The 22,669-nt window shown below is 43.0% G+C and overlaps 1 protein-coding gene across 1 annotated transcript in view; it reads right to left on the bottom strand.

Moving 5' to 3' along the window:
• The window catches only part of LOC140516128 (sodium/hydrogen exchanger 2-like), a 132,103-nt gene extending 111,958 nt beyond the window's left edge, over positions 1-20,145 (bottom strand). The window contains exons 1-3 of the mRNA XM_072627103.1: positions 19,722-20,145; positions 15,654-16,117; positions 14,776-15,026 (exon numbers count right to left, since the gene is read on the bottom strand). Coding sequence (XP_072483204.1) covers positions 14,776-15,026; positions 15,654-16,117; positions 19,722-20,046 — 1,040 coding nt within the window. The 5' untranslated portion in view covers positions 20,047-20,145. The remainder of the gene's footprint in view (positions 1-14,775; positions 15,027-15,653; positions 16,118-19,721) is intronic.
• Positions 20,146-22,669: the final 2,524 nt, after the last annotated feature.

Raw genomic sequence — 22,669 nt, 5'->3', positions numbered from 1 at the left:
CCTTTCTTGAAATGACCTTAGCTTCCAGTCCCTTCTCCCCTGCCAACCCCCCCAAAACAAACTGTGATTGGGAAAGAGCTTGAAGCACTCATGGGTGACAGAGGGATTTGGAGGATCTGAGGCATTTTAAAAACAAAGAGTGCCTCTCATTTGCCTGAGACTATTTGGTGACAGTCTTGCCTGAAAGGAGGGGGTGGCCTTCCTGTCCTGGGAGTTCATGTTTCTAGTCCTTTACGAGTCAAGGGAAAACTGCTTTCTTCTTGAGAAAGATCTGGGTTCTTCTCCATTGTCATTGGGGAGCCAAAGGCCCACAAACTCCCACACATATCATCCCTGTGCTATCACTCAAAAGTAACCCAAGGCCCAATAATCCCCCTACACTACTCTAGAACCTTTATAAGAAACAGCTGGATCTGTTTACAAGCTCTTAGCAGTTCCATTCCCATTTTACCGAGTCATTTACATGTAGCTCCATCACTGTACAAGTTAGAAGAAGGGGTGAGGAGAGTATGAAATGTTTGTCTTTATGCTGATTTGGACTCTTCTAATCTTGTGCTGACCTGGAATCAATAAATTCCATTGACAAATACTTGTGCTCTTCTAACCTACACTTGTAGAGAAAATGAAGACCAAAGAAAGGGTCCGTCATGAAACAGCATGGTATAGTGAATAGAACACTGGGGTGGAATGAGGAAGACCTGGGTACGAGTACTATCTTCGACACTTGCTAGCCATGTGTGACCCTGGGCAATTCCCGTTGGCTCTCTGAACTTCAACCTCCTTACATCTATAAAAAGGGAACAATAAGACCTCTAATACCTCTGTTACCAGATCACTGTGAGGATCAAATTACATAATGGATCTAACACAACTAGTAGGGGCTCGAGACAATGGCATTAGAGAAGTCCCCTAGAGCACTGAGGGGAGAATGTAGCAGCCTGGCTCTGGGTAGATGGACCAGAGAGTTCTCATTACATATATAAAATGCTTTGTCAAACTTAAAGAGTCATATTATTGTCCAGTTGCTTCAGTCATGTCTGACTCTGTGCCCCCATTTGGGGTTTTCTTGGCAAAGACACTGGAGCAGTTTGCCATTTCTTCCTCTAGTTCATTTTACATATGGAGAAACTGAGGCAAACAGGTGAGATGACTTGTCCAGGTTCACACAGCTAGGAAGTGCCTGAGGCTGTATTTGAACTCAGGTTGTCACTCTATCCACTGCAGCACCACCTAGCTGCCCCAAAGAGTCATATAAATGGCAGGTATTTTATTATGCAATTCATCTTTCAAATGAGGAAGATGGATAAGATGAACTCCTAAAATCCCTTTTGGACCTAGATTCTAGATTCTATGAAATGCTAGTACCTAAAGAGGCAAACCCTCTGACAAAGAAAAGAAAGACTTGTCACTGCTTCAGGCTGCAGTTCTTAGATGATTCATAAACAAAATGACCAATCCAGTTAAAAACAGAAAGAAGTTAACAATGACGTCACTTATAACATTACCATGGGCACCATAATGTAATAAATGGCCCTCACAAGTTCATGCAAGGAAAAGACAAGCAATATTACCTCCCCTAGGCCCCAAAGAAGCCTGGACTCTGGTATGGTTATTTTATACTCCTAACTATGGAATCCCATCAAACCTTAGAAAGTGGCAGTACTCCATAGGTCCCTAGCCTAGAAGTTGAGTCTGAAAGACTAAGTGGCAGAAAAAAATGACTGAATTTCTCCCTAAAGTAGGAGGGAATGTACAATGCTTGCACTAGAAGAGTGTTGAAACTCTCCATACTCTTTGACCCAGCATGGACTCAGAAAAACCTGGAAAGACTTATATGAACTAATACAAATTGTAGTGAGCAGAACCAGGAGAACACTGTACACTGTAGCAGCAATGTTTTAAGGATGATCAAATGTGAAAGACTTAGTTACTCTAATCAAGACGATGATCCAAGACAATTCCAAAGGACCCATGGGGCAAAATGCTATCTGCCTCCAGAAAGATAGCCAATCAACTCAGAATTCAGATTGAAGTATATTTTTAAACTTTCATTCTTTCTATTATTTTGCTTTGTTTGCATTTTCTTTTGCAATGTGGATAATATGGAAATATGTCTGGCATGACCTCACATGTATAATCAAAATCAAAGTCCTTGCCAACTCATCTGGGGAGGAAGGAAATGCACATTTGAGATTCAAAAGTTTTTTAAATGATTGTTAAAAATTCTTTTACCTGAAATTGGGAAATATTTAACAAAATACATAAAAACATTTTTAAAAGAAATATTATTGTGCCACAAGAAAAAAACAAATTTCAAGGACTCAGAAACTTTGGAAAGATATATATGAACTGCAAAGAGTAAAGTAAGCAGAAGCAGGAGAACAATATACAGAGTAAACAAAATAATGTTAATTAAAACAATACTTAAAGACATCAGAACTCATGGGACACCAATGCACTGTTGGTGAAGTTGTGAACTGATTTAACCATTCTGGAGAGCAATTTGGAACTATACCCAAAGAGCAATCAAAGTGTGCATACATACCCTTTGATCCAGCAATACCACTACTAGGTCTGTATCCCAAAGAGATTAAAAAAAGAGAAGGACCTACTTGTACAAAAATATTTATTAGCACTTCTTTTGTGATGGCAAAGAAGTGGAAATTGAGGGGATGTCCATCAATTGGGGAATGGCTAAAGAAACTGTGGCATATGATGGTTATGGAATACTACTATGCTATAAGAAATGATGAGCAGGATAATTTCAGAAAAACCTGGAAAGACTTACACAAACTGATGCAAAGTGAAGTGAGCAGAAGCAGAGCAGCATTGTATGATGATCAACAATGAATGACTGAGCTCTTCCTAGCAATGATCCAAGACAATTCCAAAGGTCTCACGAGGAAAAATGCTATCCACATCCAGAGAAAGATATGATACAGTCTGATTGCACATTGAAGCATACTATTTTCACTTTCTTATTTTTTTCATGTTTTTTTTCTTTTGGTTGGTTTCTTTTTTCACAACTGTGACTAATATGGAAATATATTTTACATGGTTGCACATATAGAACCTATATCAAACTGCTTACTATCTTAGGGAGGGGAGAAGTGAGGGAGGCAAGGAAAAAATTTGGAACTCAAAATTTTGAAATGAACGCTAAAATTTGTCTATTGTAATTAGAAAAACTAAAACACTATTTAAAAAGATATCAGAACCCAGATCAGCGTAATGAACAATCTTGACTCACTCCAGAGGGACTAATAATGAAACTCATTTCTATCCTCTTGGTAAAGAGATGGTGGACTGAAGGTGAAGAATGAGGTATGCACTGTTAGTCAAGGTCAATGTGGCCATATTTTCCTTTACTGTTCCTTCTTCGTACACACAATAATGGAGAAATAATTGGGAAGTTATAGTGATAAAAAAAGATAAGAAAACTTTTTAAAAGGAGGAATAATACTCAAAAAGAATTCAGAATTCCAATAGTCATGTGCTCCAAAACAAGTTCAAATATTAGAATTTTGATATTTGTAATTAAGTGAAAATTTCTTTATGCCTAGGCAGACAAAAAAAAGCACTTAAATTGTGTAATGCCTTTCTTTGGCCCCTAAGGACATACCAAGATGAGGGGGAGGAGAGGGATGGATGACAGTAGTAACACAGAAATTAAATGATTAATGAATGCTCATGAACCCATAACATAGCCCATTTCTATGGAAAAGTGGACGTTTCTTCCTGCCACACCCTTTCGCCTCTTGGTACACCACAGCCAAGGTCAATTTCAAAGTGCAAAGTGTTCATTTAAACTTTTGCCCTTTGATTCCTCTTGAATAATTGGTTCTTTAATGAATAAGGACATATGTGGTTAGCCTAACAGATTAGCTCTCAAGATTCCCTAATTTCTTTCTAGCAGAATGCTTGATCTGGAGTCCAACGACCTACATTTGGATTCTGGCTCTGCCACTTATCCCCTCTGTAATACTGGACAACTCCCTTCATTTCCCTGGGCTTCGGGTTCTTAATCTGTAAGGGGTTTGACTCAATGGCCTTGAAGTGTAAACAGTCTCATTTAGGAGACTATTTCCAAGGTCCCTTTGATTCTGCAGTGCTGGAAAATATTCTGATTGACTATTTATAGCAGGTACAAGTCTTTATCAACTCTCACACTAACAACGTCACATAAGAATAATAAAATAAAAAATCCAGCCAAAGGGCAGTGGAGAGGAGCATGAGAGAGTCCAGTAAGCCAGCTTACATCCCATGCTAACTGTTACTCAAAAAGTGGCAGAAGGAACATGAGTGAAGAAGAAGTGAAGCGTTACAAAAGGAGGTGGGTTAGTAATGGAACACAAGGGAGGGTTAACACATCAATGGCCTGAGCACTTAACATTTATAAAGTCCTCCAAGCTCTCAACTGACTCTTCCGTGGAGGAGTTACAGAAGTGCATGGACTAGAGTGAGCCAGGAGGAGAAGTGAATGGGTTTCCGTCGGCGCCAGTGGAGGACTGAAAGGATCTTCAATGCACTGGGGCGCTGAAGGATAAGGCCACACAAAGCATCTCTGATGTCTAAGGCCTTCTCTTTTCTGTCTTCTTTGAGAGAAATGCCCTGTTTGCATTATTTTTTCCATTTCTTCTTTGTGTAACTCCTGATAAGGTCAACAAGGTGGCTAATGGTATTTAAGACCTGACCTTGTACTTTCCTTAAAGGTTCAAGTATTGATTATAGTATGAGGATGGGAGTATATTAATGATTACAGTCTAACCTAGAAGGTCAAGTCTGCAACTGACTCCTTAGTGACTCATGGCAAACTCACCCCACCTTTCCCTTCTAACACTGCACACAGAATGCCATCCAAGTGAGGACATTTCAGAGGCAGAAGGACTTCGGAGATCTCTAACTCCCTCTTCTTCTCACACCATGGATTCATTTTCTGCCTTTGGGGACTGAGTAATACAATGCATAGCCCCTCAAAAGTCACAGTTTTGGAAAGCACAGTGACCTCACTCTGATCTTGGCTCATCCATCATCTTGAATTCCACAAATGAAACATTTGTACCAATGAGACCATGATGCCTTCCTCTCATTTGCTCATTCCGCAAATCACCAAGCTTCCCTCTAGTGTAGAGGGCATGCTAAGTAAGGACCTTGACAAGCCAATCTATGTTTTATTTGTCAACATCACCATTCGTTAAGTTTGGGGCCTGTCTAAGCCATGGAAACTTCTGGCAAAGACCAAATCACAGCAGGGCAGTCATCACGGCAGGAGCCCCTCCCCCACCATAGAGTTTCTGGGAGCCAGTGAAGTTGGTGAGCAGTGCCCACTTGGCCATGCCCCCACCCCCATAGCTCACTCACATATCAAAGTCAAGGCAGACAGCCATCTCCAAAGACCCAGAGGTCTGACATTTGGAAAAGAAATGATAAGGCAGTGATATTGAAAAGAAATGCTGTCTTGCTCTTACAGCATTGGAAGCAATGTCTTCCACCCCTCTCCTCCAATTCAATTCAATTCCACAGACATTTGCTAAGCCCTAATCATATGCCAGGTGTTGTGTTAGACATGAGGGAGAGAGAAAGATCAGAAAGGTCTAGACTGATTGCTCATTTCTGATAAATTAGAATTTAGGGAGTCTAATTAGATTTGAAACTAAACAGACACTTCCTCTCTCAAAGCTAAAGATAGACAAGGCAATGCTGCCAGCTAAAAGCAGAAGAGCACGGCATGTCTACGGGACAGAAAGCTGGAAACACAAATGAGGTCATTGCTTTCCAAAACTGTGACTTTGGGGACTTTTCGTTTATTACTGTCCCCAATGAAAACAAACAGTCCCATGATGGACTTTTCACAAGGAATGTTCCCTCCCAACTACCAGATTCCACCACCTGACCCTGAAGTGGTCCAATATACTGGAGCTGATGGGCAACACCTCCTTGGATTACAAGATCAGAAGGGCATAGACTTAAAGCTAGAAGTGATCTTCAAGGTCACTGAACCCAAGCTTCTCATTTTACAGATCAGGAAACTGAAGGAAAGAGAAGTTGGGTGACTTGTCCAGGGTCACACAGATTGGGATTTCAATGCTGTTCTTCTAGACTGCAAGTTTGCAGTATCCTCTCCACACCTCAAGGAAACTGCTGAGACACTTATTCTAAGGTGATGAGCTAGCTCTTCCCCAGCTCATTGCAGAACTCAGAACTGAAACAAGAAACCACTAAATTCTAGCCCCAGGTCCTAATCAGCATATCTGGTGACTCAGTAAAAGAAGCAAAACACAAGGAAATATGCCTGAATACACCACAAAGGTTGCAAAATTAAAATTTCAGACAATGTCCCACCCCTCAAAAAAGAATCTCAATTTTTAAACAAGTTGAATGATGAAAAAAGCCACAGCTCAGAAAATTCAACACTTTCCTATTTACCATATACAAAAGCTTTTTTCTCAGTCTTCACCTTCCTTGATCTTTCCAAAGCATCAACCAGTATAGACCATCCCTTTCTTTCTGAAACTCTCTATTCCCTTAACTCCTGCAGGACAGCTAACAGTTGCACATATGTATATGCCATATATAGATGTGTGGCTAAGCTTGAGGATGAGATGACCTTGCCCTCTGGCCTTGGTTTTTATGCTTGGATGACAGACACATAGCATCTTGGTCTCCCAAAAAATGACTAAAGTGGGTCAGACTCACAAGAGCTCTCTGGGAGTTTCTTTGGCATGGGTCTTCTAAAATATCTTTGGGAGCACAGGATTCTCATAAGGAAGTTAGGCATAGAAATTAAGTAATTTGCTATGTCAGGATAAGGTTTCTGGCAGATCCCACCCCCACACCCTGCCCCTCTGGAGCACGAAGTCAAGGATTAAAAAAAATATTTATGCCTTCTGGCATTAGCTAATGGTGGCTGTTCTGTATCCCCAAAAGTTTGGCCCCTGGAAGAAGCCATCTCCTTTCAGAGAGGAAGCACCTTTTACCAGCAAAGGCTCTCCTGGGAGGGAAAACCTCTGAGGGTTGTTCCCCCTTGCACAATAGTCAGCTGTAAAAGGGTCTATCTTTCTCAAAGGGCTATAGAGAGCAAAAGGTCTTTGAGTTTTAATCTATAAGAGAGAGGGGCCAGCCCAATCTTTTTCTTACATAGAAAGCTAGAAGCAGAAAGACTTTCTACACCTCTCATTGGAGCCATTAGGCCAGTGGGACAGCAGGCATGGAGATCAACAGAGGACAAATGAGGAAGGGACCAATGGATACAGACTGGAAGAAGCTCCAATCCCACCTGCAATCCATGAACTTCCCTACTGATGCGATGAGTTCATTCTTTGCTACTGGATTCAGGGGCAAGTCCAACTTATATCCTTGTCTGTCTTTGTAATAAATAAGTTTATATTCAAAAACAACTGGTTGCAAGAAGAGACATCATTTCAGCATTACACCAATAAGTTTGCTACTCAGCAATCAGCCAAATGACATGACATCAAGGCTTCTCAACATTATGTTGAATTATGAATTATATTTTTTTGTCCAGGCCAGTGATTTCATCAGTGTAAGAGAATTCCTCCTATGGAAATTCTTTCCACCAAAACAGGTCAACATCTTGCCTGCAACTTGTAGTCTTAGGCTCATTATAGTCTGGTGGCACTCAACAACATTACTGCCAAAGAATGGTGGCAGCATCTGCTTACACCTGGAAAACAAGCCAATGGCAACCTTCTGTCTCTGTACTGAGAGTGACACAAGACAAAACAAGTTGTTCTCCTGCCTCCTCTGCCAAGATGTGGCATTAGCCTAACATTTAATTACAGTGGCTGCTATTTTCCAAGAGCCTCAAAAGTCAGATCAAGAACTATCAGACCCAAGCAGAGTTAATTAACAGATGCTACTCTCAAACCTACTGTACCAGAAAGAATGCAAAAATTGGGCCAATAACAAACCTAGTCCTCTTTTTTGTTTTTGTTTTGTATTTTAAACTCAGTGATCTCTGACTTCAGTGGGAACTGGTGTTTGGTATCGCCCATGTGAGTCAACTCATCATAAACTGGGAAATAGCCATCTCTGTATTTCCATTTGCACATTGGATATAGTAGGTGGCATTAGAATGCACTAGCTGCAAAGTAATAGCACCTCATTATTGGAGTAAATAGTGTTTATTTGTAAAAATATGTAGGGTTTTTTATGTCTGCATCTATGTGGATTATTCACTTTAAGAAATGTGAAACTAGGTATAATTTCATATCTTTTCTCATAGGATTTACCCGTTTGTTTATTGTGCTTTCATAAAATCTGAAATTATTCAACATTTCTTTAGATTCTCTGTTTCAAAAGCTTGAGTAGCAGGGATTGTACTCCCACAAAGGGCTTTCTACCTTTGCTACCTTTTGTTCACTCTCAGAAATCCATTTATTATGATCAAAAAGGTCTAACCTTTAATTTACCTCCACTAATAACTGTAAAATGATGGTGGATGTTAAGACCTACCACACTGATTCCAGAAATACACAACTATTGTGTTTTTTTAGAGTAAGTTGTGATTGAAAAAGAGAAAGAATACTTAAACCAAGCCAGTTATGGGGAGTATTCTCCTCCTGACACCCCCCTTCACCTCAGTACTACAAGTACTGCAGTACAACTGCCGTGCATAGAGAACAATCCAATGCACTGTCTCTGTAACATTTCTACAGAAGGTCTCAGTGTTTAGTGTATTTGTCTTGACCTTTCTTGGCTCTATGGATGGGGTCTGGTCTAGGTGAGTTTCTTAATACTTCTGCAAGGTTTTTGCTTTTAAATAATTGAACAGAACAGTGTATTTCGACTTGTGTCAACACCAAGAAATAAAACTGCATTATTCTAATTGTATGCAAAGACACTAATTGTTTTCCAACTTTGCATTCAAGGCTTTTTGGGTATTAAGGTTTTTGCTATTGAATAGCAAAGAACTTCCCTTTGTCTTTTCCTTTTCCTTTGCCCTAAAAGTATAAACTCTGCATTTCAGTTTTACTGTGTTGCCTATGGTTGGTTTGCTGTAAATTCTCTTGTAAACACGATTGCCTTGTTCAGTTTTGCTATAAACTGACTCACCATAGGATGCACTGTTGATATGTTTTCTGATGTGTGCTTGATAAGAATGATGAAATAAAGCTTAAAATATAAAAAAATAAAAATAAAAAAATTGGGCCAATACATCGAAAGGGCTCTGAGAATGACAGGCAGCCTGGATGCAAAATTCAGGAAGATAAATTTGTGCCTGCTGAGCTCAAAAGGAACAAGTGCATGGTGCAGGCGAAAGAATGCTGCTATTGGGGCCAAAGGCCTGAGGCCAGTCTCAGCTCTGCAGCAGGACTACCTTGTAGAAGGCCCCAGCCTCCTCAGCTAGAAAACTGGAGACTAGATCAGATGAGCTCGAAAGTCCCTTTTAGATCTAACTAAACAATAACTTTCCTAAGATAGGAAAGTAGGATAGGTTTTTTTTCAAGTTTATACTTTTCTATATTGAAATCTAGCCTTAGACATTAAAAGAGAGTAAGATGTCATAAAAATAGATTTAAAATGTTTGAGAGTTTTTAACTCATAGCAGTGATGCATGGATACCTAAAAGACACTCTCAGGGAAACCAAGATGTGAGGGTGGGCCTGGTGTCCAAGCACTAACTTAGCTCAGAGCAGAAACCCTCAGCACCAGAAGGTTGGCCATGACAGGACAAATTTTGTTTGGCCACAGCAACTCATTAAATTATCCAGTGAGGTGTGGCTGGATGACCCTAGCTAAGTCCCTTAACATCTCAAGGCCACAAGTACCTCACTAAGATGTGTTAAAGCTCTTGTGCTGCCTGAGGACTCTGGAGTCATCATATGGAACAACAGAGGGAGACAACATGGAGTGAAAGGCATCAAAGGGCCAGGAAACAGAAACACATGGAATGGTGGCATTGGCAAGGACCTAGGAGGCTATCGACTCCAGCCCTGAAGTTTCACAGCTAAGGAAGCCGAGTTCCAGGAAGGGCCGCCAAGATGGGAGCTGGGATTCTGAAGTGACTTTCCCAAGGTCTCACGGCCTCTTGATTTCAGAAACGACACTTCACAGAAAAAGAAAGAACATCGACTGGTCTCCGGAGCCCGCACCCCCCTAGTGAGAAAGCGAGCTGGCATTAAGACAGAAGGCTCTCTAGAGAAAGAGACACGGAGCCTGAATGCAGACTGAAGCATACCATTTTTACTTTGGTTTTTTCTTGCTTGTGGTTTTTCACTTTTGTTCTGATTCTTCTTTCATGACATGACTAATGTGGATTTAACATGATTGTGTATGTATGAACTATATCAGATTGCTTACCATCTTGGAGAGGGGGAGGGAAGGAGAAAAAAATTGGAACTCAAAATCTTATAAAAGTGAATGTTAAAAACTATCTTTACATGTAATTGGAAAAAATAAAATATTATTAAGTGGGGGAAAAAAGACTAGATGCTCTCTGCCTTGGAAGGCTGAAACCATGGGGGTCCACATTCCAGGTTCCAGTTCTCCTCGTGGAGTTGCCCCTGGAACAGGAAGGCTGACAGGAGTCATTCTTGCAAAAGCTGATTCTTTTGAGGGGCCACCCTGGGGAAGATGGCCTAGACTTGGTATGCAGAGAGGGAGATCTCAGCCTGATGTGAGGGAAAACTCCCTGCAGAGGAAAATTGTCCCAAAGGGAAATGGGCTGCCTGGGGGGACTGGGTTTCTCCCATCATTGGAGGGCTTTACCAAGAAAGGGGAACACATGCTGCCCTCTAGGTCCTCAAGTGCCACCCTTTGACCGAATCCAAACTTCACAGAACAAATCCCCTTAATAAAAGGATTTGTTTGGTAAAACTTGAACTCAATCAAAGGGTCAAACTTGTGGCCTTGAGGCCCCAGGTTCCCCATCCCTGGCTTTAAGCTAGGGCTAGCTGACTACCTGTTGGGGGCACTACTGCAAAGATTCCTATTCAGTAAACATAATAGACCAGATGATCACGTGAATCCTTTCCAGTTCTCAAATTGTGTGATCCAGCTTTCTGGCACCCTCTAGTCTGCTAACTTAACCCTCAGTCTGTCTGGTCCTTTCTGGCTACACTTGTTCACCCACCCTGACCTGACCAAAATCCCACAACTTGCCAACACCTTGCTAGCACCTCCTTGACTCTCCAGCATATCCATCCCACAGACCACCTCCAGCCAAGGGCTTTCTCTGCTCCAGTCCCCACTCCTTCGTCGTAAGCTGCCTAGACTAGAGGGGAAAAGTGAGAGCCAGTTTGATGGGCCACATCACCAACTTGGCCTAGCCAACATCAGCAGGACTCTCCTAGTTGCTCAGAAAGCTTTGGATCATCTCGACCTGATTCCCTCATTCACAGAAACTATTCCAGACTGTTTATTCTCTCTTTGGAGCCCAGCCCTGCCCCTTCACCCTCTGCAAACGAACTCACTTCCTTTCTTACCAAGGAGAGAGAGGTCATCTGGAAGGAGCTCCAACTACTTCTCTACCTTCTACCCCCAAATTTCTCCATCTCTTCACCTCGTCCCTCCTCCTACCCTCACCCCTCAAAGGGACAACCATCCCCCTGCTTCCCAGAATTATCCTTTCTGCTTATTTCCTCCACCTCTCTCTACTGCATCTTCCAGCTCTCCTTCCCAACTGGCCCCTTTCTCTTTCCCTAGAAACATGGTCTGATCTTCCCTATCCTAAAAAATCTTCCCCTGAACTCTGCCAGGAATATCCTGGGAGCACTCAGCCCTTCCCTTCACAATCACACTGACTCCTCTCTCCTACCCCACCCCACACTCAGAAACCTGCCTGCTGCCCCACCACTCCAATGGACCTGCTCTCTTCCAGCTCACCAACAGCCTGCTACTTGCCAAATCCAATAGGCTTTTCTTACAAAAAGAGCTCCGGAGAATTTGCCTCAAGTTGGAAAAGAATCCAAATTGTTTGGGGAATTTGAGAAAAATCTAAGTCTCAGATGAAATATATATGGGAGATGGAATGGTACAAATCCTTCCTCTTGCTGCTACCTTTGGCTATAAAGAGACCAGATTATCTAATTAAAGCTTTGAGGGTTGCATTTCTAGCCTACAATTTTTTTAAAGAGCATTAGCAAATTCAAAAGAAAGTCAATGTCCTGAGCTGGGTACAGTTCAGCCCCGTTGGTCCCATGTATGTGGCCGTCCCTGGGCTGAGGACCAGTCTCCAAACGGGCAAGCTGAAAAAATCAGACATGGACTTCCAAAGAACAAAGCTTCCAAAGAGACACTCTGTGGAAAATCTTGAAAAATCCCCTGGACTAGATCAGCTCAATGTAAAATGCCAGAGGCAACCAACAGGCCATGGGATTGGCTCTCTCTACCTCTCTGACAATAGCTAATATTGACTGGTAACATCAGGGGCCATTTAAATCATGGAATTCATCCCTTTGCCAAGACAGAAGACAATTTTCCGGGCTCAGAATGGAATCCTTGAGCTTAGCCAAGCCAACATGCAGTTAAAACAAACTAATTCCAACCACTGCACTGTGGAATTTATTGTTTCAAGTTAAATCCCTTTAGAGCTTCGAATCACCTAGAAAGTCAAATGGCATTAGTGCTCTGGAACTCAACAGTAATTCATCCTTTGTCTTTTTAAGCTTTTGGAAACCCTGACCTGAGTACACTGGGGAAGGGGAAGGGGAAGGGGAAAGTCTCATTTTAGTAGCATACAGAGAATGAGATGCCAGCTCTAAATCCAAATTCAAACAGAAGAAAATGTCCATTTCCTTTAGTCTACCATGTCAATATTTAGCAGATACTAAACAGCAGATATTTATTATTAGTTCAATGCCAACCAGATGTAGAAGAAAAGACATTGCATGACCTCAAGGTAAGTTTAGGGGTTTTTCTGGGTTTGGGGAGCTGTTTTTGGTATGCACTTATGATTTCATGGGCCTAGGGAACCCCCTGTGTGGAAATTCCCTTCACCAGTACAAATCACCAAGACTCATCTACAACTTCCAGTTGCAAAGAATCACCAGGGGGACCTGGTATATCCACAGTCACACTTTGTCAGTACATGTCAGAGACAAAACTTGAACTCAGGTCTTCCTGACTCCAAAGCTGACTCCCTCTCAACTTTATCATGATGCTTGTCAAAAGCAAAATATACCTGTCAATTTATATTAACTTCACCTTCTCAGTTATTCACTTTTATTTGTTCATTTGGGGTCCAGACATGAGTTTAATCAGCACAGGAAGTCTCAGGATTGAAATTCATTCCACCAATGCAGATCAGCAATTGTTCTACAACTTAAATTCATAGAAAGTTACACGGAGAACTTTGAGGTTAAGGGAACTGCCCAAGGTCACATAGTTGGTATATGTCAGAGGTGGTTCTTGAACCCAGGCTCAAGAATAGAGATTCACTATGCTAGATTGCCCTAAAGGTTTGTCAAAAAAATAACATGGTTCATAATTACAGAGTGAAACAATAGTTGCCTGAATAAGAATACATGTCAAGGTTCTTGAAATGTCCCATGCCACTCCTTATCATAAGTATTTCTAGATTCAAGTCACAATATGTTAAGGGATGATTTGTCCTCCACCATAAATGGGTCAGAAGTTGGCATGTTCTAGATGTATACAACAGGGAAGGTTTTCCTCCACGGGCTAACAAAGGGGCCCTGGACAAAGCTGTTGAATCCCTCAGCTTCCAGGGCTGTTTGAAGGAAGGCTGGAGGGGGAGGGCCAGATATCATCATCCCCAGCTCCAAACTTCCCCAAGGAGCCAGTATTTGGAGCCACGCTCCAGCTGGTGATGCCTCAATGATTAAGAGATTCTTTAAGGCTGGCTAGGGAATCCTAGAAGGGAAGAAAAGGAGGATTTCCCTCATCCACAATATATTACTGTTTCACATTTCCAGAGCCCTTATTTTCATAGTGACACAAATCTAGAAAGGTATCAAATAATTAGGGAATGGCAACACAAATTACTGTAGATGAATGTAATGGAATGCTTTCATGCATTATGACATGACAAAGTGAATAGTTTCAGAGGAAACTAGCAAGACATCTATGAACTCACCTAGAGTGAAATGAGCAGAACTAGGAGAACAATGACAACATTATAAAGAAAAACAACTTGGAAAGTCTTGGGTCCTGATCAATGAATTCAATGCCAAACCACAATGCCAGAAGATTGAAGATAAAGCATGCCATTCACCTCCCGCTAGAAATTGATGGACTCAGGATGAAGAAGGAGACACAAATTCCTTTGGCTATAGTCAACACAGGAAGTTGCTTTGTTGAACTATGCCTATGTTAAGAGAGTCTGTTGGTGAGGGTGGTCTTAATGGCTTAATGGCTTGGAATTCAATGGAGTGGAATGGAAAGAAAATAAATGCTTGCTTAAAATTAATTAATTTAAAAATTGTATAGAACTCTTTATGGTTACAAAGCACTTTTCTATCCATTCTCAAATCTGGGCCTCATATCAGTCATGTGAAGTAGGTAGTACAGGTTCCATTCCCACTACACAGATGAAGAAACTGAGGACCAAGAGAGAAGAACTTGGCCCAGGTCCCACAGCTAGGTAGAGAGAAGGTTGGTTCTTTCCATCTTATATACTTTGCCAGGGGCAGAGCCAAGATGGCGGAGTAGAAGGATGGACCTGCTCTAGCTCTACCCCATAGCCCTTATATACTTCACCAGAGGCACCTCCTGAGTTTGGTGGGCAGAATCAAGCACAAAACCCTAAAGCCAAGGCTTCCTTGAGCCATCAAGGATCTCAGGGGTACTTACGCCACAATCCCAGAGAGGTGAAACATTTCTGCACTGAGGTAGGAGAGGTAGCTATACAAGAAAACAAAGAGGGGTTCGATGACACGAGTGGCCTTGGTAAAACGAGTGGTAAAGGCAGCGACCATTCCAAACAGGAGACCAATGATGACTCCTCCAATTCCAACCACAAAGAACTTTCCCATCCCAGCCAAAATGTCCAGTGTCGTGATAGATGCCATTTCACTGAAAGACTGAAATAATTTATAGAGTACCTGGAAGAGAAGAGATTAGAAGAAATGTCATTAGAAAAGGCCTAAAATGATGGCCCAGGTCATCCAAATGGATCTAAACCTGACCAGAAAGGTAGTGTGGCATAGTGAACAGAATGCTGGATTTGGAGTCCTGAGCACAGTTCAAATATTCTCCTAAGCATTTGCTGTGTATCCCTGGGTGAGTCATGTAACCTCTAGGAGCTTCAGTGTCCTCACAGTGAGGCTCAGATGAGAAAATACATAGGAATTGCTTTGGAAAACTCTTAAAACACTGTATAAATGACAGCAGTTACTACTCAGCACTTCTCAAACTTTGGGCTTCCCAAAACACCCGAAGTTTCATCAGACACCAAAGAGTAGGCCAAGCTTTGCCCTTGCTTCTCATGCCTCCTCCCCTTTGAAATCATTCAGTATTTATTGCATCATTACTTTATGCTTACTTATCTGTGAACGAAGGACAGAGACTGTGCCCTGCGGAAGCTCACTGTGAGGGCATCACTTGGCCACTGGTGGTCTGAATCCTGTTTTCAGAATTCTCTGGTTCCCTTTAAGGGGAGGGCATCCCATCCATGGGGAGGGCAGCCTGACTCACCAGCCAAGACACCCCAGGCAGGTGGCAATACTTACAACAATCACAGCGTCATTGAGGAGAGACTCTCCAAAAACCAAAATATGAAGCTTCTCATTCACATGCATCTCTGCAAACACCGAGAGCACAGCCACGGGATCCACGGCGGCAATCAGGGTCCCAAACCAGAGGTTATGGAGCAAGGAGACATCACGCAAGCTGAAGTACTCCACCTGGCAGATGCCATAGAGGGAAAGGCCAATCCCAAGCACATTCCACAGAGTGCCCACAACTGCATACAGAAGGATAGTGCCAATGTTCTCAAAAAAGGGTCGACTGGGCATAAAGTAGCCTGCATCAAGGACAATTGGGGGGAGTAAGTAGAGAAAGAATATGTCGCTGTCCATGATGGGTGGGGATTTATCATTTAAGCCATAGATGATTCCGCCCATGACGAGCCCCACAAAAATCAGCAAGCAGCTTTCTGGAACAACTGAGGGCAATTTGCTGTAAAGGTGAAACCCTGGGAAAGAGAAAAGGATGGTGTAGCTGATGTGAGTGTGGCATATCTACTCTGAGTAACTTCTTTTGGGGAGACAGAATGTAAGTTAGAGAGAAGAGGACCAGAAGTCTCCTCTGAAACCCAGCTCTGCCACTTTCCAACTATGTGACTTTGGGGGCAAGTCACTTAACTTCTCTGAGCCTCAGTGTCCCCATATATAAAGTTGAGATAAAAATATTTATGCTACCTTCCCTCACAGGGTTGATGTTATATGATTTGATTGATTCATTGCCCTTCCCCTCAATCTGTGATTTCACTGATGTAGTAAACTCCCAGAGTGAAAATTCCTTTCACTGATACAGAACAGTAACCCCTCTATAACAATATTAGAGAGTTGTTTGAAGGATTAAGAGACTTGACCATGGTCACATAGCTAGGATGTGTTATAGGCAGAATTTGAACTCAGGTTTTCCTGATTCCAAGGTCAGCCCTCCATACACAATAGATTTTCCTCTCTAAAGGAAAATAACTTCAATACTTCGAATTTGTGGTTTTCTCAGCATAGAAACTCTCCACTGACTCAAACTGCAACCCCTCTAGAATTTTATACTTGAGAAGGTTCCAAAATTCATCCCTGTTTGGCCAGTCTGGTGACGAGCTTCTCCAAACTTAGCCAGACTGGTCCTAGACCAAGAGACCATCCATCCATCCATCAGAGGGCAGGTACTCAGGATACTTCTGGTCTGGTAGAACCTACTGGCATAACCTTGAAGAACCCAGAGTCACTCACATTAGAAAGTAGGGCTTGGGTAGAATCACTTTGTATACAGTAGGGCACCATGGAGAGTGCTTTACAGTTTCATAGTTTGTCATTATTACAGAGCCTCAGGATTTACCAAAAAAAAAAAAAGGTTCAATTTCAGATGTGTCGGTTTCATAATGACGTAATTAAGATGCAGGGGCACGGACAAAGGTATTTTTCCTCTATGACGGAGACAGTGTTGACTCATAAAGTCTATCTAGTTACCATCAGCAAGATTATTTATATGTATCCGCTGAATTCTTCATAAATAGGTACAGACATTTTAAAACATGAAATGATATGTTTATCAGCTTGCAATATCTCCACTGATCCTTCCTGTCATCTGAATGATAAGAAATTCAGTGACAGTGGGTCTCAATAACCTGGAAAGACATGGTACTGGTGCTGGGGGGTACAGTTTAGATAGATATTCAATTCTTATTTAGAAAAATGGGTTTGGAAGGGACCTTTGAGGTCATCTAATCCAAACCACCCCCTCCCCCCATGTAGAATATGAAAGAATTAAGACAAGAGAAGTGACTTGCCCAAGGGTACACAGCTGGTTAGTAGCAGAATCAGACTTAGAACCTGGATCTCCTGACTCTTCTGTCCAAGGCTTGTTCCACTCCTTACACCCCACTTGTCCCCTCTGTCATGGGCTCTGACAGGCCCTGGAATGCTAATAATCAAGGTAATCCTTCGGGGGCTTTCCTTCACTGAGCCAATGAAATGCAGGCACCTCATATGGGGGCCATTGGCAATAGTTCTTGACCTGCCCACTGCACAAACACTCTTTCTTTAGCATTCCCTTGGCACATATCCAATCATGTACTTGCTTTTGTGGTGCCTCATCACGGCAGACTTGTATGCCTACAGCTTGTCTCTCTTGTAAGACTGCAAATTCTTTTACATTCCCTGAAGTACTGAATGCCCTTTAGTAGAGTGCCAAATGGGTCTGTGGGTCATTAAAGAAGCAGACAACTGACCCTATGGAAGAAGCACCTCCCTACCCTAGACAGCTGCAAACCGGCCAGAAAGGAGCTGCTGCTCCTCTCCCTGTAGAGGTTTTTTGAGACCACTCCAAGGATGGGCCAGTTAGGTCGACGTGTGGGATGGTGTTGGAGCAGTCCTAACCTAGAGATACAGGGATGGACACTTTCTCTAGATCCCTCCTAGGTGCACAATTCTGAAGCTGAAATCTCATCAGGGCAATGAAATCAACATCCCAGTGTGTCTGGTATTAGGAAACCACAAATATCTACAGGTGCCAAGCTTCGTATGAATAATCCCTCACACTGGTTTGCAGAATGCCTCTGCTTTCCTAATCTCCTTGAGCTCTCACAGTGAGGCAGCCAGGGCAGGGACCATGAACCCAGCCTGTTTCTGCACAGAAGGAAAGTGAGGCTCCAGGACTGGAATGACTTTGCCTTCCACCATATTGTTAGCAAGAAGTCTTCAGGCTCTGTGTCCAAGCCCCTTTCCTGCAGCAGCAGCATTTACAAATGCTTCTTTTATCTAAAAGCCTTGCATGGCAAAGCTGGAGACTAGAACCATTGGAGACTGAATGTCCTTTGTCTCACAGCTAAGGGAAGCAGTATTGAAAACTGCAATGGCCAAGATTGTAGCACAACGCTCTCCATGTTCCGTAGACATCTACTGGGTAACTGCTGCATGGAAGACTCAGACCTAAGGTTGCAAAGGGAAAGCCCACTAGGCCCAACTTCTTACAAGCCTGTTGGTATGTTTTGATATAAAATAGGCCATGCAACTGACAAAATGCAGCTACCCCCTTCTCTGCTGAGGTGGGGAGGAGGTAGCTATGGATGTAAGGCACTGTATACACTATCCAATCTGATATCAACTGAGCACTGGTTAGTGTGGTCAGACTTTAGAATAACTTACTTAAGAAGACAATTCTGATTTTTGTTTCTTCTTTCTTGTGCTTTCTCCCATTGATTCTAATTCTTCTTTACAATCTGACTAATGTGAAAATATATTTAATATGAATGTATATGTAAAGCCTATATCAGATTTCATGCCATCTTGGGGAAGGGTAGAGAAGTGAGGGGGAGAAAATCTAGAACTCAAAATCTTACAGAACTGAATGTTGAAAACTAAAAATAATTAATTAATTTTTAAAAAAGAAGAGAGTTTTAAAAGTCTCCCAAAGAAATGAAAAGACACTTGGTAAGAAACTCAAAGACAGTCCTGTAAAAGTCTTGACTACAGTAATCTGGGCATGGCTGCATCCATTATCGAGTCTGCAGTGAAACAAAGTGGGATCAAAACCTGCCTCTGCTCTGCACTCGACCACGTTCTTTCTCCTGTATCTGCCTCAGTTTCCTCATCTGTAAAATAGGAACAATAATGGTCCTTCTCTCACAGGTTCTTGTGAGAATCAAATGAGAAAATGTATGCAAAGCTCTCTACAAACCTTAAAGCGCTATACACAGGTCAGTTTTTTCTAATTCAGGATTTGGGAGTGTCCCTACATGCCAAAGACTGAAACTTGAATGCAGGCACATTTGCTATAATACCACCAGACTGATGCTTTCCCCAAAGCCCAGGCAGGGGTCAGTGCCTTGATTTCACCACCTATCAGACAAATACAGAGAACTATCCAGGAGCAAAGCATTAGGTAAAGTCAGACCCGGGTGAGCTTGAGCTGAGCCTCCTGGTCCCTTCCCCAGTGGTCCCAGCTGTTCCACAGGGCAGAAGCCCATACCACTCTGCCCAGCCCTGACACCTCTCCTGGTCTCTGTGCTCCAAGAGGACAGGTTAGTGCCCAGAGAAGGCTGAGCAAGCCTAGGACTCCCAACTCACCAATCTTGGCCAGTGAGGCCAACATGATCCACAGCGTGATCTCAAAGGGCACCTGCACGTGATGGTAATCCAGAGAGAAGAACAGTGGGTGTGTGGCCCCAGGGCCCTTGGCATCAGCCGGGCTGTCTGAGGGTCCCCAGTCGCTGCTGCTGCTCTGGCCCTCCTGGGGTCTCCAGCCACTGCCAGGGTCCGGGTCCCCCTGCAGTCCCCAGAAGTTGCCACTACCTTGGTCAGGGGTGCCCAGGGGTCCCCAGCGCACAGCATCACTCTCTGCCTGGGAGGCAGCCAGGAGCAAGGTACAGATCAGAGCCAACCCCACACCCATGGCAGTTTGCCTTGGCTTGGTCTGGTTCAATCTTCCCTCAGCCTTCAAACACTCAGCCCCTTAGTTCCTAAGCCTGAGCTCCCAGCCTCTGCTCCTGCTCCTGGGAGCCTCAGGCCAAATGTGCCCTGGCCCCTGTGAGCTGCCTGCGCCAGTGGGTTGGGGGAGGGGGTGAGATAGGGGCGGGAGGAGGGGGCGGGGAAGCAGGGACCAGAAGACTGAGAATGGACTGACTGGAAAGGAAGCTCACTGTCATGGGAGGACCAACTTCTGGGAGTCCTTTGGGATCCCCAGATAATCTTGTTCTCTGCCAGAACTCACCAGCTGCAATTCACAGCACCCCAGATTTGGAAGGGAAGAGACCTCAAAGACCACGTAGGCTAACACATCCACACCCGACTTGGCAGCACGCCTAGCCATTCCAATTTTGGAAAGCTCTAAATGCTAAGAAGTGCCAGTATTAAGCAGAAGTCTGTCCCATGGTTCCCAGGGCTGCCTCTGAGCCAAGATCATAGGTTCCTGGAATTAAAGCTGAAAGGTGCACTGGAGAACATCTGGTCCAACCTTCTCATTATTCAGAGAAGGAAACTGAGGCTCAGGGATAGGAGATGCAAATATGAGAGGCCAAATTTGAAGCTGGACCTGAGTATACCACTCTTTCTGTCAACCTACTGCTTCTCCTTCTATATCCCAGAAGAAGGCAGGTCAGTTCTCAGGGGGTTTCAGCATCCCTTTGTGGGTTCTGGGACTTCTGGTGGCCACACTTTAACCTCCAGATTCTTTCTCTGTTCAGTTCCCATTGATAAAGGTGGATGGTCTACCACTAGATCAACAAACCACTGTCCTGTATGTATTGTTATCCTAATTTTTAGATGAGGAAACTGAGGCCCAGAAAAGCTAAATAACTCCCTCAGTTACATAGCTAGCATGTGTCTGAGGCAGGATTCAAACCCAGGGCAGAGCTGGGCAGAGTTCAAGCAATTTTTAAGCATCAATGGGCCCAGTGTGACATCTTTTGGTGAGTCCCCTCCAAGGAATCCTGAGCAAATCATGTGTTTTCTTTTCTTTGTCAAGTGATTCTACTGGCTGGAAGTGGTATGAGGCTGGAGAGTACAAATCAACGCAATGGAAATTCTTCTTGCCCAGTGGATCTCTTTTTGTCTTTGATTTCTCTCACCTTGAGGGATGAAGTCAAGTGTGTTTGTACTTCCCAATTATCCAGTTCATTCACTTATGTCCCTTGGCTCCAGGGGCATTAGAAATAAACAACCTAAAGAACACTGCATGGTAGCTAAGGCAGGCTTAAGAGGTCACATTTCAGACGTCGAACCAAGAGGCCTGGGCTCCAAACTTGCCCCAGAAGCATCCCAGCTGTGGCACCCCAGTAAGGCCCATAGATTTTTCCTAATCTATAAAATGGGCATAACAATATCTGTATACCCTTTCTCACAGGGTTGTTGAGAGGAAAGGGTTTTGCATGCCTTAAAGTGCCATAAGAACTTTGGCTTCTCTCAAGAATCATAGAAGCTCAGGATGGTAGAGCTGCAACGATCCTGCAAGTTTATCTAGGCCAAGCATTCTTAACCTTAGCTGAGAGTGCAGTGAAGCCTAAGAACCCCTTCTCAGGATTAAATTTTTAAATGCCTAAAACAAAATACACAGAGGCTCACAAAGAAAATCAATTATGCTGAAATAAACAAGTATTTTTTTCCATCCAAGTTCACAGACCCTCTGAAATCTAACCATGGACCAAGGGATCTGCAGGTCCCAGGCTAAGAACCCCTAACTGAGTCTAAGAAACATTCAGGCTAGTGGTGTCAAACTCAAAACAGAAACAGAGACCACTAAAGCCCACCCAAGCAGTCGTAGGAGCTGAATTTTAAAGCCATAAACTTAGTTTCTGTGTGACCTTTTACAGAGGACATGACTGAAGCCCAGGGAGAAGAAGGGCTTAGCCAAAGGTCACTCAGCTAATAAACAACAGAGACTCATCAAAGGAGGCCCTGTTATTATGACCAACAAATAGACAATTCGCAAATATTAGATAGGATTTGGACAGTGACTACGGGAGAAGGCAAAAGAAAAAGGCAGATGAGTTGTGCTACTAGAAACCAGGAGAAGTGACTTTGGAGAGACCTAGATTACTCACTCATCGGAAAAGGACAAGTTCAGACTCTCTCCCCGTGCTCTTCTTCCCTTGGTCTGCCTTCTCACATGGTCTGTCCAGAGGCCACATCTGGACAGGTATAGAGGAAATCTCACAGCAGACTGACAAAACAAGCCTGGGCTAAATGGAGGTGATTCTTGAAATTGCAACTGTATTTTCCCCAAGTTTTAAAACACCTTCCCCATTTCTTTCAAAGATTTAACCTTTTTTATCTTCTGAAGCTTCATATACAAAACTGAATCACATTTTTTCAAGGGAAAAACATGCAATATTTTATATAACCTCTAGAATAATCCTCATGGGAGGTAGACCATGAAGACTTGGGTGCTGGTGATATGGATTTGAAAGGTTCAGCAGATACCACCATAAAACCAAGAAAAGGGTTGTACTATTTCCTTGTGCAGAGACCACAAACAGTAAAAGTGAAGGAAAAACGTTATCCTCGAAGTAACTTGACCC

Source organism: Notamacropus eugenii, chromosome X, assembly GCF_028372415.1.
Source record: "Notamacropus eugenii isolate mMacEug1 chromosome X, mMacEug1.pri_v2, whole genome shotgun sequence".
NCBI lineage: Eukaryota > Metazoa > Chordata > Mammalia > Diprotodontia > Macropodidae > Notamacropus > Notamacropus eugenii.
Note: the sequence above shows the minus strand (reverse complement) of the source record. Positions and strands in the feature narration are given on the sequence as shown.